Source organism: Panthera uncia, chromosome E3 (assembly GCF_023721935.1).
Source record: "Panthera uncia isolate 11264 chromosome E3, Puncia_PCG_1.0, whole genome shotgun sequence".
Taxonomy (NCBI): domain Eukaryota; kingdom Metazoa; phylum Chordata; class Mammalia; order Carnivora; family Felidae; genus Panthera; species Panthera uncia.
Window position 1 is genome coordinate 34,797,050 of NC_064815.1, and position 17,378 is coordinate 34,814,427.

At 52.4% G+C, this 17,378-nt stretch overlaps 1 protein-coding gene across 1 annotated transcript in view; it reads left to right on the forward strand.

Annotated features, from left to right (window-relative positions):
• Positions 1-17,378, forward strand: part of RAB11FIP3 (RAB11 family interacting protein 3) — a gene marked incomplete at its 5' end in the record, with an annotated part of 83,710 nt that overhangs the window by 45,883 nt on the left and 20,449 nt on the right. Inside the window, 2 exons of the mRNA XM_049639135.1 lie at positions 7,099-7,190; positions 14,388-14,599. Of these exons, the coding sequence (XP_049495092.1) occupies positions 7,099-7,190; positions 14,388-14,599 (304 nt within the window). The remainder of the gene's footprint in view (positions 1-7,098; positions 7,191-14,387; positions 14,600-17,378) is intronic.

The window sequence follows — 17,378 nt, forward strand, 5'->3', positions numbered from 1 at the left end:
CTTGGAGTGTTTAGGCTTAGCACCACATGCCTATGTCTCTCCCCTTGTAACCAGTATGTTATAATCCTTAGGTGATTTTCTGAGGCTAGACATGTAGTTAAAACAGGAAGTTGTTTAAGCCTTCACCCTTTTGCACAAAAAGTTTGATGGTGGTTTCATGCACATTTTGGCCTCTGCTCCACCTCCAGTGCCTTTGGAGGCTTCCTGAATGGAGCACATTCACTTGCCCCCAGCCATGCTCCTCAGGACCTCCCTGGGCCAGTGCACCTGTGCCCAGGACCCTTGGAATGGCTTTGTGCTCCAACAACTTTCGGTAAACCTTTGGGGGAAATCCAAGTATATGCTTTTTCCTCTGTGTTTTAAAATCCAGTATGATTTCCTTGACTCATCAATTATTTAAAAGTTATTTTAATTTCTAAGTGTATTTTTTTTTTAATGTTTATTTTTGAGAGAGAGAGACAGACAGAACATGAGTGGGAGAAGGGCAAAGAGAGAGAGGGAGACAACAGAATTCGAAGTAGGCTCCAGGCTCTGAGCTGTCAGTACAGAGTTTGATGTGGGGCTCGAACTTGTGAGCCATGAGATCATGACCTGAGCTGAAGTCGGATGCTCAGATGCTCAACTGAATGAGCCACCCAGGCATCCTGGTTTCGAAAGGTATTTTAAAATCTCACAGCCTGGAGCCTGCTTCGAATTCTGTGTCTCTGCCTCTCTCTGCCCCTTCCCTGCTCATGCTCTCTCTTTCCCTCAAAAATAAGTAAATGCTAAACAAACAAACAAATAAAAATCTGGTCATTAGGGGCATTCAGGTGGCTTACGTTGGTTAAGCATCAGACTTTGTGGTTCAGGTCGTGATCTCAGATTCATGAGTTCTGGCCCCGTGTTGGGCTTTGCGCTGTCAGCCCCGAGCCTACTTTGTATTCTCTGTCTCCCTCTCTCTGTCTCTGCCCCTTCACTGCTCGTGTTCTCTCTCTCAAAAATAAATAAACAAACATTAAAAAAAGAAAAAAACTTGAAAAAAATCTTGTCATTAGTTTTAAACCTAATTGTGTGTGATAGAGAATGGGATCTCTGTGTTCACTTTTTTTACGTTTATTTATTTTTGAGAGAGAGAGAGAGAGAGGGAGGGAGTTGGGGGAGGGGCAGAGAGAGAGGGAGACACAGAATCCGAAACAGGCTCCGGGCTCTGAGCTGCCAGCACAGAGCCCGACGTGGGGCTCGAACCCACAAACCACGGGATCATGACCTGAGCCAAAGTCGGGTGCTTAACCGACTGAGCCATCCAGGCGTGCTTCTCTATTCACTCTGTTCCTTGTTGAGTTTATTTTGTGGTGTGCCACACAGCCGGGTCTCACATGTGTTGTGTGTGTGCTTGGTGGAATACTTACTCTCTGACCAGAGTACATGGGCTCATGCGTGTACGGTTGAGACTTCCTGTGTTTGTCTGTTTGATCTCGGCGTCACAGGGAGGAGACGCACATCTCACAAACGTGGTGGCATCATTAGTTTTAGATGGCTTTATTTCACCCTCGTGCTGGTTTGATGGTGATGGAGTCTGAGGAGCTCAGAACCGGTAGGTCAGTGGAGAAGGCTTCACTGCTCTGCCTGATGGTTTGGGGGTAAGAAGGCGACAGAGTACAGAGGCCAAGCCTAAGTCCCCAGAAAGCAGTTAACATTGCCGGGAAAAACAAGAAGCCTAAAAAGAGGGAAAACGTGCTTCTAGAATACTGCGTGGCTGGGCAATGAATGCCATTTTACGCAGTCATAGTAATTAAACAGATTAACCGTTTATGTAATCAATGACTGGGACTTAACCATTTTGGAAGGTTAGGAGAGGGAAGGTGGAGAAGCTAATGCTAAAATCCTCAAGTACTATGCAGGATGTTGGAAGAAAATTCTAGAATCCAGGAATTCACAGGAACTACTTAGAAACACTGTGTAGAGGGACAAGGACGACAGGCTAAAGGTGTGAGGACTGCCTTGTGCTGCCTCAGCCTGTCAGCACCGTTCCGTTCTCTGGCCCCGGGAGTGATGACGTGTGCCCCCTAGGTTTGTCGTGACCGCTGTCCGTCACAGACAGGAACTCATCTCCCTGGGTGACCGCAGATGCACAGCGTGCTGGTCACGCCTGTCAGGTGGGAAGCTTGGTGTGTGGGCTTACTGATGGCACAGCCACAGCAGCATCCATGGGCTTCCTTGGGTCTAGGGGATTGAGCAACACAGATTCCTCTGAAGAGTCAGGGCTGGGACCAGCAGTGGCAGCTGGTCCCGTGGGCCTGGGCAGGAAAGAACCCAGTGTGGCAGCCAGCCAGGTGGCCGGTGCCGTCCGTGTGGCTCTGAGGCCCTCTCTCAGCCACAGTCCAGGATTCTGTGGGCAGGCTGGTGGCTGGTCTGCTCTAATAGGCACAGTTCATGCAAAATGGAGCTCGGCTGGAGGAGTTCCTGGAGGGTCGTGACCTGGGAGTCAGCAAGTGCTCCTGGAAAACTTGTGACCCGCTGACGCCTGGCAGGGGAGAAGAGCCATCCCTGCACAGGCTGATTCTTTATCTGCAGAGAAGGAGGGGCTGCTGGCTGTTGCCCCGTGGGGCCGTCTCGTGGGTTGCATGTGTCTTGAAGTTGAGTGACTCAAGGAGCACATGGGTATCAGTGTGGTGCGAGAAGTGGCCTGTGCCCTTGAGTCCTGACCTCACCCTGACTCATTGAGACAGGGCCTCTGCCTGCACCTGCCACCCCTCCTCCCTCCTGCTTGCCTTTGTGTGGGCTGTCCCCCTGTGTCTGTCACAGGAGCTGGCAGACGGGAGCCTGAGGTGGGGCCCTGGGAGGGTCCTGGGCTGTGCCTGAGAGGGGCTGGCCGGAGTTGCTCTAGCCCGTTCTCCCCTGGGGCCCCCTCTCTTGGCTCCCCTGACCAGGGATACCTGGGCCCTCCCCACCCTCATGGCACCTGGCCGGCTGCGTTCTGTCTGTCCGGTGCTGCAGCTGCACTGCCTTTTGAACCTGGGAGCAGTGCCTCGCTGCTCTGAGCCTCTAAGTCAGGATACCACAGTGAAGTCCTGCCTCGGGCCGGCCCACGCACCACACAGAGCACCCACAGGAATTGTTTGAGTCTCGGTATTTTCTCATTCTTGCTGGTAATAGTTCCACTTTGGTTTAATTAAAAACAAAAACCTCCCAGTCAGTCCCAGAGTTAGCATGCATGCTCCAGGAAATAGTGCTGTGTGTTTTCCTTTGGCGAGAACATTCTGGAACAGAAGCGTCCCCAGAGGGCGAGGCTTGGTCTCAATGCGATGCCACATTGCAGGTGATGTCCCCCTGCCTGGAATTTAGCCTGCACAGAGCAGACCCCTGCTCCCAAAGTGAGGTGGTGGGCCGTGGGGGCACATTCTGCTGCCAGGGTGCATGGCAGAGGGGCTCTGGCCAGAGGCTGGGCTGAGGGGGATTGTGGCGACGAGAGCTTGAAGCGGACGGCGTGAGGGCCGCAGCCAAGGGAGGCACGGCTGAGGCCCGTGAGGAGTGCGGGTACAGATATCATCGAGCCGGACTGATCTAGGCTCCAGGGACACAGCCCATGTGGAAGAACAGTGTCCCCTGCCCCTGGGAGCTGGCTTTCCAGTGGAGGACAGCCCGCAGACAGTGAGGCACGGCAGCTACAGGAGGAGGGTGAAGCAGGGGTAGGGGTAGGCGCGCGTTGGCGTGTTTGGGGGCTGCAGGGAGGCCACCATGGCCAGGTTGGGCAGGCGGGGTCAAAAGGTGGAGGTGAAGGCACTGGGGACGTGGCCAGGCTGTAGGCAACGAGGGAGGACTTGGACTTCCCCACAGGGTGGGTGGGTGAGTGACTGGCCCCTGGGCTCAGTGCCAGTTCACAGGGACCACATCCGAGAGGGAGGCGCTGGGCCTCCAGGTGTCCACAGCCCATGTGGGCTCAGGGGAGGCCGTGTTGGTGGGGATGCCCCACCTGCATCGGACATACTGTCAGGTGGTATCAGGGACTCAGGCTTTGTTTTTCTTTTCTCTGTAGTTGACTTCATCTTTTAAGTTTCATTAGGAAAGGAGACTGAAAATAAAATCGTAATGAAAGCAAGTCAAAGCTGATTTTGAAGTTGTGACGTGATAGCATTTGGGAGGGTGCAGCATGTGATCACGGACCCACATTCCATGGAGCTGTCTCCAGTGCTCCTCCAGCGTGCGGGTGGCCTGTCTTGGCCGGCGGGCCTCTTCTGCACCCAGGGGTGACACACCAAGGGACGCGGTGTGTTGACCCAGTTTGCAGTGAAGCACAGGGAGATTTTCACTGTTATACCACAGGCCTGCCTTATTTCAGGAATAGAATGAGTCCGGGCGGGGCGGGGGGGGGGGGGGGGGCGCTGCAGATTGCTACAAATAGGCCATTACACTGGCTACGCCCTCCCCCAAGCTCTGGAAGAGTAGGATGAATGCACATTAAAAATGTCCACTTAACTGAAAATTGTTTTAATTCACATGGAGAAAACTTACAGGACAATCATACTTAGTTCCCATGAGGAATATGGCAGCACCAGCTTTGTCCCCACCCCCCCTCTCCACAGTGTGGGGCAAGACCATTTGTCCACCCCTGGAGGCTGAGCACAATCCACCACATCTAGAACGATCGGTTGTGTTTTGAGAGCTTTGAATTTTGTGTTTCAGGCTTCGGAGGGCAGGGAAGACTTAATATCTGAGAGGGGTAATAGGCCAAAGACAGTGTAGCTTTTTACAAAGACACATGCACGAGGGTGATTGGGGCCCTCCATCCCCTGCCCCAGAAACCCCAAACTTGTGTCCACAGCAACCTTCACCGTGTCGCCTGCACCAGAGACCCCACCTCCCAGTACAGGGGCCCCGGCGTGTGGGTTCCCATGCTCCTCCTTGCCTGCTGCCATCCGCCCCGCTGGGATACTTAACCACACTCCTGGGGAAAATGGTGCGAAACAACAGCAACAAAAGTGCCCGTGATTCTTAAAGGCCACATAGGAGTTTTTTTGGCATAAGGGCTTTGATCAGTACTGCAAAGTAGCTTTGAGTTGACAAAGGCATCTCATAATTGCGCGATACATAAATATTTCAATTTACACTGTTGTTAAGGGAAAGCATTATTCTGTTTAAATTGAGAGTCCTTTGGGGCGCCTGGGTGGCTCAGTCGGTTAAGCGTCCGACTTTGGCTCAGGTTATGATCTCGCGGTCCGTGGGTTCGAGCCCCGCGTCGGGTTCTGTGCTGACAGCTCAGAGCCTGGAGCCTGTTTCAGATTCTGTGTCTCCCTCTCTCTGACCCTCCCCCGTTCATGCTCTGTCTCTCTCTGTCTCAAAAATAAATAAACGTTAAAAAAAATAAAAAATAAAAAAAAATAGAGAGTCCTTTATTAAAAAAACATTAATGTTTATGTTTGAGAGAGAGAGAGAGAGAGCGCGAGAGCGCGTGAGCAGGGGATGGGCCGAGAGAGAGGGCGACATAGAATCCTAAGCAGGCTCCAGGCTCTGAGCTGTCAGCACAGAGCTGGACGCAGGGCTCGAACCCACGAACTGTGAGATCATGACGTGAGCTGAAGTCGGATGCTTAACTGACTGAGCTACCCAAGCACCCCAAGAGAGTCCTTTAGAGACAGGACAGAATGGCTGTGGGTCCTGCCGTTGCTGTGTGGTGAAGGGCCCTTCAGTATCTGTTCTCCCTTCCCTGCTTACCGGGGCTCTTGCGGTAACTTCAAACCACCGAGTCTTCAGAGTCCGGCTGGAGGACATGGGGATGGCTAGCAGCATTCTCCCCATGTGGTCCCATTGGCAAAGTTGTCCCCTGGGGGCGACTGGCTGGCTCTGTTGGAAGGGCTTGTGACTCTTGATCTTGGGGTTGCAAGTTTGAGCCCCACGCTGGGCATAGAGCTTACTTAAAAAAATAAATAAGGGACTGATGTTATGTTAGATCATGTGAGATATGTTAAATAACTTATGTACTTAAAATATTTTTTTTAAGTTTTCTTATGTATTTTGAGAGAGAGAGAGAGAGAGAGAGAGAGAGAGAGAGAGAATGAATCCCAAGCAGGCTCCGCGCTATCAGCACAGAGCCTGACACGGGGCTCAGTCCCACGGATCGTGAGCTCATGACCTGAGCCAGAATCAAGAGTCGGACACTTAACCAACTGAGCCACCCAGGCGCTCCTAAGTGATGTATTTTAAATAAGTAATTCCTATTATGATCTGTGTTCTGTTCATAACACTGACACCAAGTATGTGGGATTTCCTCACTAAGTGATTCTCCAGTTCTCTGGGATCTCCAGTTCTCTGGGGACACCAGCTGGGTGTCCCACAATTTAATTTGCTCTGACACCAGCTGTCAGAGTTCGTGAAGACCCCACTTCACCCTCCTGGGCCACCCACACTTCTCTCTGACCTGACAATGAATCTGGGGTCCTCAGTACCCCTCCCTCAGGTGTGATAATTTGCTGTAATGGCTCATAGAACCCAGGGAAACACTTTACTTACCATTAGCAGTTTACTCACAAGGTTACAAAGGAACAGCTAGATGAAGAGGTATATGGGGTGAGGTGTGCAAGGGTCTGGAACGCAGGGGATTCTACCCCATGGAGTTTGGGCTCACCTCCCGGTATGTTGGTGTGTCCACTAACCCCTTTATTTTGGATTTAAAATTTTCTTTATTATGAGATAAGACATTTATTGCTAAACATAAAGTTCAACAAAAATGAAGGAAATAAAAACTGCCAGCGAGCCCAACACCGAGCACAAGATGCTATTTTGGTATAGTTCCATCACACCTACATGGCCCCAAACACACACACAGTTTTAAAAAGTTTAAATCTGGTACCTGATACTTTTTAAAGCCCGTGAACAGTGTCATGGGCTTGAGATCTTGCTCCTTCTCTTTTGCAGTGCTGTTGGGGGTCTAAAGAAACAAACGTTTTATCATTCTGCCTCTACACCACCTCTCTGGGGGGAGGGGGCACGTGCTTCTTTCTCCCCTGGGCTTCTCACTGGCTGTCCCGAGCAGGGCTCGCCTTCACCCTTCTGGCGCCTTCCCCCATGGCCTCTGGGGCTGGTCTAGGCTTCCTGCTGAGTACTGGGTCTTCTCTCCTGCAGAGTCTGATGGCCAGCTGTGTGGGGTCGCACCTGCCCAGGACGAGGAGCCGCCCGCCTGCCCCGATGAGTTCGACGACTTCGTTACCTTTGAGGCAAGTGGTTCTCACTGAGGGGCTGAGAGGGAGTTTGATGTGACACGTCTTCCTTTCTGCCCTCTGAATCCCGCTCCACTTAGTGGTACCGGGGATATTTCTGCAGGAAGTGGCAGGGAGGGCAGGGCAGGGCTCACTCTGCAGCCCTGTGCGTGCGGCCAGGGCCTCTGGGGGGGCTCCTGGTTGTGGCAGAGGGTCGGCAGGTGTCTGCTCCACCACTGCTCACCTGAGATCATTGACGGGGGTCCCCTTGGGGCCTGTTGTCAGCAGAGAGCTGGGCTGGGCTGGGCTGGTAGGGCTCTCCGGTGCTATTGCTGTCACCTTCTGCCAGGCTGGCCAAGCAAGGCCAGAGCAGAGGTCTTGTGTAAGGTTTTCATGTTACCGAATTTCAAGTCGTTTTTGGGGTTTAGGGACTTGTAACACCTCGTGCTCCTTTGCCACCTGCCTCCAGGGTTGCTATGGTTACATGGTGTCCCCTGTAATTGTGGGTGTTTTGCTCTCTGCATGGCAGGGCGGAGGTCTGTGAGCACAGTCACAGGAGACTACCACAGTTCTGTCCCCCCCCCCCCCCCCCCCGGGGGGGGGGGGGGGGGGGGGGGGGCCCCCACGGGGGGGGCCCCCCCTTTTTTTCCCCCCCCCCCCCCCCCCCGTTGGAGGGGTGAGCAGATGCTGGGACAGCCCATGTGGCTGGACCTGCAGTTTTTCTTATTAAAAAAATACATTAGAAACTCCTGAGCGCCTGAAGAGCTGTGGGGAAGGTGGTGATGGTAGCCACCAGCCCCTCAGTCCTCTGTTGCTCAGAGGGGTGCAGGGAACAGGGCCAGGCTGTGACCCGGTGGCTGTGAGCCTTGGTGCCTTGGTAAAATGAGGGAGTTGCACAGAGTGGCTTCTCACAGTCCACAGGGACTCACTACTTTCCTTTGGGGTCTTGTGTCCTGGCTCTGAGAGGCTGCTCCAGGTATTGGTCAGACCTCAGATAACATAGGTTCACTTTCTGACGGTCTCGTCTGCTGGCATAGGCCTCTGGGCCAACTGGGAGCATTCACCACAGCTTTGTCCCAGAGTACCAGCCAAGTGTGAGCCTCCTGAGGGCAGGGACCATCCCACCTTGCATCCTGTTTGGTGAGGTTGGTGTGTTCATTTTGCGTGTGACTTTGTGGGGTGTCAGGCCCGGTCCTGGCACTGGGCACCAGATGTCACATGGGGCACGTGTGGCCAAGTAGGGGCTGCAGGAGGGCAGGATTCTGATGTATCACATCTCAGATGGGCTGCCAGACCCTGTGATGTAGGGTGGCTGCTCTCAGGACTGGAGCGGGGCTGGCTCCCTTTCCAGCAAGGTGGAGAAGCCTCTGTGCAGTTTGACACACCTTGAATTTTCCAGGAACGTACCTAAGGTCAGGGGAGTCCTTCTTTCCTTGTTTAGAGCATGTGAGGGGTCACAACACTCCTGCAGTCAGTGACCATCAGACTCTATCCCCCCTCCCAGCGGAGCCCGAGCACCTACATCAGGATCTTCTGCTCTATCCCTGTCTCAGGTTTCTGCTGGATCATCATAGTGGGGGCAGTGGGTTGAATGGTAGTCTCCTGAAAGGTACGATCACTTGGAACCTGTGAACGTGACCTTATTTGGAGATAGGGTCTTTGTGGATGTAATAAGTTGAGGGTTTCGAGATGATATCATTCTGGGTAGTAGGCTGGGCCCTGAATCCAATGACTGGTGTCCTTAGAAGCCAGGAAAAGACACACAGGGGCCGTGTGCTGATGCAGCAGACGCTGGAAGGATGCAGTCGGGGCCACCAGGAGCTGGACGAGGCAGGAGGGAGCCTCCCTTGGAATCTCAGGAAGAGCTTATCCTTGCTGGCCAGAATACATTCCTGTTGTTTGAAGCTGCCCGGTTTGTGCTCATTTGATGTGGCTGCCCCAGGACACTGATACAGGGGGTTGTCCCTCAGGGTAGTAGGAGGCATCAACACATTTTGTACTTCCAAGAGTTCATTTGGTCCAGAAGTGTGGGAGCCTCTGATGTTGGGGCTGCCTCTTGAACCCTGAGCAGAGCAGGCCCGGGGGTCCTGTCCAACTCTGCATCTTCCCGTCCTTGTGCAGGTGGATCCCCGAGGCCCACAGGAGTGTGGTACCCTTGGGGGTACCAGCTCCCGCCTTGCGCTCGCTTGTCACCTTTGGAAGGCATGGTGGGAACCCGATGTTTCAAAGAATGCAAATTTCAAAGGATGCTAATTTGTTTTTCAGAAAGGAGGATGCGGTTATGTTTTGTTACTTAAAAAAAATTAATACACTTTGTATTTTAGCAGTTTTAGCTTTTCAGAAAATGAAGCAGATAGTACGGAGAGTCCCCATTCTCCCCTGTACACACACACACACACACACACACACACACACACACACACACACACAGAGTTTCCTTCATCATGAATGTCTTGCATTAATTAGTGTGGTGCATTTGTTATAACTGATGATCCAGTACAGATCTGTTGCTGTTAACAAAAGCCCACAGTGTACACTAGGGCTCCCTCATGGTGGTTTCAACAAGTGGACAAGGTCATGTGTCCCCTGGGTAGTATCCTGCCAAGGAGTTTCACTGCCTTCCGCACGCTCTGCTTCCTGGACTCACCCTTCCTTCCCCGATAGCACCTGGCAGCAACTGACCTTATGCTGTATGCATAGTTCTGCCTTTTCCAGAATGTCACAGAGTTGGAATCCAGTGTGTGGCCTTTGCTGTCTGGCTTCTCTTGCTTAGTAATGTGCATTTAAGGCCCCCCCCCCCCCCAAAAAAAAAGGCTCTTCCGTGTCTTTTTATGATCTTTAGGTGTAACTTTCAGGGGACCGGAACCAGGTACTGTGAAACTTCTAGAAAGATGTTCTTTTAAAAAAGCTTGCATGTCATATAATCTTCCAAGTTCAAGGGCGCCTGGGTGGCTCCATCATTGAGCCTCTGACTTCAGCTCAGGTCGTGATCTCGTGGTTCATGGGTTCGGGCCCATGTTGGGCTCGCTGCTGTCAGTGCAGAGCCTGCTTTGGATCCTCTGTCCCTGTCTCTCTCTGCCCTTCCTCCTCCACCCCCTCGTGTGCACATACACACTTTTTGTCTCAAAAACATTTAAAAGAAAAAATTTCAGTAAAAATATGGGTGGAAAATATGGGCATTACTTGCAAATCTTACCTCTTCTGGTGATCTTCAGAGATAAATAAGCTTTGTAATGACTTCTGGCCCAGCATGCAACGGTGTGGGAGCAGGGGTGCTTTGCAGTCCACTGGTGGGCTGCTCTGGGGTCCTGTTCCCCCCGCCCCCGCCGCTTCCTGTCGGCTCCTTGCTGGAGTCACCCCTAGGAGAGTTATGATGTGACCTCCCTGAGGAGTGGGGGCGGGGTGAGGGCAGCGGGGAGGGGAGGGGACGAGGCAGGCACACGGAGAGGAGTGCCCCAGGCCCTGCAGCGTGCCGGAGGCGGGGGTGGAGCTCTGCCCCCAGGGTTTCTGGAAGGGCCATGACCATGGGAGGGTCAGAGAACTGGCACAAACAGAAATGATAAGAACTGTCCCTGCTGTGCCTTCTCTGTCCCTCCCTCCTCCTACCAAGGCCCCTAGAGGAAAGAGCTTCCTTAATAAAATGATGGCGACCATGCCTTTTCTGTAAACTGTTACAACAGAGGTTTGAAAGTCAAGAACAAAAGCCACTGTTTTGAGGAGTGACTGTTAAAAACCCAGCAAGGACACTTCCTGAACTTTGTCCCCCTTCCCCCAGTCAGCACAGCAGGACGCTTAATGGAGCGTGTCTGGGAGCAGGTTAAACTTTTTTCTGAGGCTTCATTGTTACCTTCAGGGGAGCACGAAGGTTTTGCTGAAACGCCAGCACCACTTGCAGATAGGAAGGCCGCAAGGTTAGTCGAACGAAGCTAGTGACTGATCTGGACAGATGTCCCCAGTATTTCCGTGGGAGGAATTCTGAGTATTTTCTGGGGGGAGGGCGTCTGTTTCGGAGAGCGTGCCCTTCCTGGGGCTGGTGCGTGGAGCCCACTGAGGCTGCCCGGGCTAGCGCCCGCAGGTCACAGAAACAAACAGTCACCATCCCACAGAGGGGCCATGACCTGGACAGTGAGGACCCCGGGCAGTGTTGGCCACATGGGAGCCCCTCGCCGGTGGCTCTGAACCCTGCTTCCTTGTAACCGGTGACATCAGTGCTAGCGTGTGGCGCAGCTGTCCAGGTGCACTTGATTTTCAAGTGAGTTCGTCCCAGCCTGTGAGTTTATAAGTACTCTGAAAGTGGATAGCATAGATTTGTGTGCTTCCGGGCAAAGTTGGGTCCCTTGTGGTAGCAAATTTGAGCTGATGGGGCAAGTCTGTGAGCTTGTCCCGTGTCTTTAGACTGCCCCACCCCCACCCCCACCCCCACCCCCGAGGTGAGCTCTGCCTGCTTCTCTGAAAAGACAGATGCTTACCTTGCTGCAGGCAGGAAAACTGCCTGGCTTGCTGGGATTTTTTCAGGGCATTCTTGAATTGTAAAAGTTGACCCTCAGGGGGTGAGGAGGTGTAGAACACGCAGCTCCTGTGCCCTGAGGCTCTGACCACCGCCAGGTAAGAGGCTATTTGCAGCTCAGCACCCCCAGCGGGTGCCTGACACTCCAGGACCCGACCTCCTCCGGGACACTATTTATTTATAATTTGGAGTGTAAGTGCAGATATGAAGCCTTCAGTGAAATGGGAAACAGGGCTCATCTCTTTGTCCTGTGTCGGAGGAATGGCTTTGCTTGAGGAACGAGGAGTGGAGGGTGGAGGGGAACATTCGCCCTGCCCTGCCCTACCTGTTTAAAAGGTGAGTGAGTTCCCTAGAGCAGAGTTCCATGCCCAGCCTGCGGCGGGCCGCTTTGTGACGCCTTTGCCTCCTTGTTTCTGTGTCCGTGGACAGGGACTTGCACCCCCAACTGTCCTGGCCAAGCCCCAGGGAGGGTTTAGGCCACAGCCCCAGCCTCACTTGTGCGATTCGGGTGGGCTCCTTGCACACAGAAGAGACAGGCCCGAGTGCCTGGACCCTCCTTCCCTTCCTGGGGAGAGGGCACTCAGCCCTCTGGCACACGCTGAGCTGCCCATCGAGGGCTCGGGGTCCATGTGGGCCAGAGAGGAGCATTGTGGGGAAAGGGCGCTCAGCCCCCTGGCACACGCTAAGCTGCCCGTCGAAGGCAGGGGGTCCATGCGGGCCAGACAGGACCATCTTGGGGAGAGGGCCCTCAGCCCCCTGCCACACGCTGAGCTGCCCGTCGAGGGCATGGAGTCCATGAGGGCCAGAGAGGAGCGTCATGCTTTTCAGAGGTGCTGGTTCGTTGGTTTTTTTAAAAGCTGACCTCAGGAGTTAAGTCTGTTTCCTGTTCCGTCTAGGAAATCATCTCAGGGTCCCCAGTCATTGTCTGGGGGCCCCTTGATGGACCTGTTTGGTGGGGATTGGAGGGTGTGGGTCTTGCTGGCTTCCCAAGTGTGAGGACTAAGTAGTCAAGGTGAGCAGGGCTGCGTGGGACTGTTTTGCAGATGAGGAAGTGTTTTCTTTTAGGGGTTCTCGTCTGGATACTAATAGCCAACACTGGTCTTTGTTGTTGTTTGAAGTCTAGGGGATGGGGGAGGTCTTCCTCCCGCCATTGGGTGAGTCTCAGGCAGCCCCCCCTTTGTGAGTGTGCGGTGTCACCTGGGCAGTAAACCAGCAGCCACCCCTCAGCAGAAGCCAGGAATTGGCTGTGAATTTTGTGCCTGCTCTGTTGTGCCTACCCTGTGGGCCAGCCCCGACTTTGAGGAGCCTGCCTAGCTCACCTTGCCCGTCTCTGCCCATGCTGCCCATCCGCGGAGCAAAGAGCCAGCCCTGAACCTGGCAGAAAGTGGTACCTGCTCATTGATGGTGATGTTAAACAGTATTAGAGGCCATGCCTCTGAAAGGGATTTCCTGGTTTCAGGTTTTGAAGTGAGTGCTTTTTAGGAGTTCCTTAGTTGCCTTAGATTCCAAGGAAGATTTGGTTTTCCTTTGGAAACATAGGTAACGTCAATGAGTGCCTGCTCTCACATCATTCTGTTTCATTCTGGCCTTACAGACATTGGGCAGGGATTCTGCCTCCCCAGGGACTCGCGGGCCCCACAGTCCTCCAAGTTTCTGTACCTGCCTGTGTGGTCTCTTAATCCCAGTCCCACCTGACAGGACTCAGAGTGGTTGGGACCCCAGTGCAGGGGCATTGGGCTGGTGGATGGTGGACCACAGATGGACCCTGGCCTGTCATTGGCATGCTCGGCTCTTGCCAGCTCGACCTGGGCCCTTCACGCCTCTTCGATGGGACAAGGCGCCCCGGGAATGCAGCCAGGAGAGGCCCTCAAAGCTAGCGGAGGATGGGGGGCTTTTTGTTACCAGGCACATCTGAGCACACTGTCCCCTTGTGACACCAGAGCAACTGGACAGAATGCACTTTCTTCCAACTCCTTTTCTGGAATCTCACTTGTTTGCAAGTGGTTAACCTCAGATTCTTTTGAGCCTGAAATGTTGGCTCCTTTCCCTAGCCAGTGCACTTGCATTGGAATTACAGCTGAGGTTATAAATTGAAAATGGCCTGTTGAATAGTTCTTTGGATTTAAGTCATTTGCGCTGCCGGACCCTGTGCTGGGTGCTGGGTCCATAAGAGTGGAAATAAAGGTAGGTTCTGTGGAAAGATCTTTAACCAGTGAACACAGTGGGTTGGTTAAATAACTGACGGGTTAGAATTTTGAGGTTGGACCACGTACTTGAATTTCAAAGCAGTAACCTGAACACACATAACACATATTGATGGTGACTTTTTAATTGAAAAACGCATGTTCTTATACTGTTCTTTGGATAGAAATAATTTCAGTGCTGGTAGCCATATGGGTGGTTCCACTCACACTTAATCCTACGGTGTTGGATACCTCCTGTTTTAGGTAACCTCTACAACTAACTTTCAAAATTGCTTTAGTACTTACTCTGCTTTGGAACATGTGCTATGTTTCAGTTTTCAAAAATATTGGATTGTTTTGTAAGCTAACGTTTCTGCTTAGAGATGCTTTGGGGGCCCTGCCTGAGAGGCTGTCTCTCCACGCTGTCTCTTCGATGCCTGCAGCAGAGCACTGTGTGGAGCGTCGGGGTTTACTGACATGTGATCATTTCAGGGTGTGGGACTGACCCTTGGCGCTCTCTCCTAGGCCAACGAGGTGACAGACAGCGCATACATGGGTTCCGAGAGCACCTACAGTGAGTGTGAGACCTTCACCGACGAGGACACAAGCACCCTGGTGCACCCCGAGCTGCAAGCCGAAGGGGATGCCGACAGCGCCGGTGGCTCAGCTGTGCCCTCCGAGTGCCTGGACGCCATGGAGGAGCCTGGCCACGGCGCCCTGCTACTGCTCCCAGGGAGGTCAGTACCCTGCCCCTGCACAGCACGAGCATTGGTTGCAAGACACCAACCGAGTGGCTGTGCCCGAAGGGCAGATTGGGTTTCTGGACGGGTTGGTATCAGAGAGCTGTGCAGTCATTGTGGGATGAGCCCATGCTCATCGTGGCCCCGAGCGGGCTCCCAGCCCCCACGGACCTCCCTGCCTGGAGGTGCTCCTCCTGCTGGCCACAGATGACCCTGGCTAGACATGTTGCACAACTTCCTTGGCTGTAGAGAGAAACCTGATCCTGGATTTCTCACCGAAGTTCTTAGAAACCAGGGCAGGACACCATATTCAGGGCACATCTCCCAGCAGGATCTTAGAACCCACTTGTCTTTATCGCACCCCTGCCCAGATCTGTTTTCCGCCCTCCCCGCCCCTGCTCCAGGCGTCCCCCTGTGATTGAAGACCAGCGAGGGGAGAGGGCAGGGTCCGACAGGTTCTAGGTGGCAGTTTGCCTCTGCTGTGTGGGAAGCCGTCATACTTAGCTGCTTTGGAAGTGGTTTGGTTTTATTTTGTTTTGCCTGTTTTATTTGATTTCACTTTTTGTTTGGCCCTCACAGAGTTTTTGTTTTTTTTCTCTTTAACTGAAGTATGGCATACTGGCCTGTGAGTGCAGCCGTCATAGGTATACGGACCCGCCAGCAGCCTCACAGGCGCCCTCTGCCTGGCGCTTAGGAAGAGTAACTACCCAGTGGCGGCCTGGGTGGCTCATTCTTGATTTCTGCTCAGGTCTTACTCTCACAGTCCATGGGGTCAAGCCCCGCGTTGGGCTCCATGCTGACCGTGCAGAGCCTGCTGGGGATTTTCTCTCTCCCTCTCTCTCTTCCCCTCTCCTACTCATGTGTGCACACACTCTCTCTCAAAATAAATAAATAAACTTAAAAAAAAAAAAAGTAACCACACAGGATTGTAGCCTTGTTACACCTGGCTGCTTTTGCTTCATGTTGTGGCTGTTGCGGTTCATCCAAATTTTTGTATAGTTGTCAGTTATTTGTTTTCATTATTACTAGAGTTTTCCGCTGTATGAATGTGCTGCAGCTTTTGAATTCATTGTTGGTGGCCATTTGGGTCGGGTTTACAGCTTTGGTTCTGTGAACAAAGTTCCTATAAACACCACGTGACTCGTGGCCTGTTTGTACCCAGGAGTGGGACAGTGCTGCATGTGCGTGTTGGGCTGTGAGGCTCCCACACCAACTGCAGTCCACACAGGTACGGATGGGGCTTCTCGTGTGCCTTCTCCAGAGGGCATGGAGCTCAGTGTTGGTGTGGGATATTCTTAGTCGCATTTCCTTGGTGAGTGCCTTTTCTTGCGTTTAATGCCCATTTGGTGAAGATCCTTTTTTGTGAAGTGCTTGTTCAAGTCTTTTGCCCCACTTATTTATTGCAGGGATCTGCAAACTTTTTCTGTAAAAGGCCAGATAATAAATACTTTTTGGTTTGCAAGCTGTATAGTCTCAGCAGCCAAGTTCTGCTGTGAAGTGGAAAGTGGCACAGCTCGTGTCTGTGTCCCATTCCTACTTTCCCAAAACAGGCCATGGATGGGATTTGGCTTCTCCTGATCTGTTGGGTTGTCTTTTTCTTACTGATTTGTAGGGATTCTTTATATATTTTAGATATGAGTGCTTTCTCTGGGATGTGTATTACAGGGATGTGTTTCCTACTCTGTAGGTTGCCTTTGCACTTTCCTGCTAGTGTCTTTGAGGAACATGTGTTTTTTGTTTTTTTTTTAACGTTTATTTATTTTTGAGACAGAGAGACAGAGCATGAACGGGGGAGGGTCAGAGAGAGGGAGACACAGAGTCTGAAACAGGCTCCGGGCTCTGAGCTGTCAGCACAGAGCCCGATGCAGGGCTCGAAATCACAGACTGTGAGATCATGACCCGAGCCGAAGTCGGACGCTCAACCGACTGAGCCACCCAGGTGCCCCAAGGAACATGTGTTTTTAATCTTACTGTGGCCTGGTTCATCCATTCCTATTTTGTGGCTAGCACCTCTGTATTGTTTTAAAAACCTTTGCTTACTGAGGCGCCTGGTGTTTCAGTCAGTTAAGTGTCTGACTTTGGCTCAGGTCATGATCTCATGGTTCCTGGATTTAAGCCCCACGTTGGGTTCTTGCTGACAGCTCGGAGCCTGGAGCCTGGAGCCTGCTTTGGATTCTGTGTCTCCCTCTCTGCCCCTCCCCCATTCGTGCTCGTTCTCTGTCTCTCTCTCAAAACAAACATTAAAAAAAAAAATCTTTGCTTACTTCACACAACTATGATTACTTCTGCTTTCCTTTAAAAGCTTTTTGTTTGTTTGTTTCACCTCTGTGTTCAGATCTGTAATCTCCCCATAACTGACTTTTTGTGTGTGGTGTGACATAGGGGTCATCTCCCAAATGGGTATCCATTCAATTCAGCCTCAGTTTTGAACAGATTCCTCCTTCCCTCGCTGTTTGGTGTCACCTTGGTCCTGCGAGGTGGCTGAGTGTGTGGAGCTGTATCTGGACTGTGCACTCTGTTCTGTCCGTTCTCAGATCAGTACCACATAGTCTTGTACTCCAGCGTGTTGTAGATTGTACTGTCTGTGTAAGTCCTCCAGCCTTGTTCTTCAAGGCTGCGAGGCTGTGTTGGTGCCTTTTGGCCCTTTGGCCTTTCCACGTGGGTTTTAGAATCAGCTTGTTGGTTTCAGGACAAAGGCATTTGCTGGGATTTGGGTTAGGGTTGTGTTCATTATAGATGAATTTGGGGAGAATTAACATCTTCACATTGTCAGATC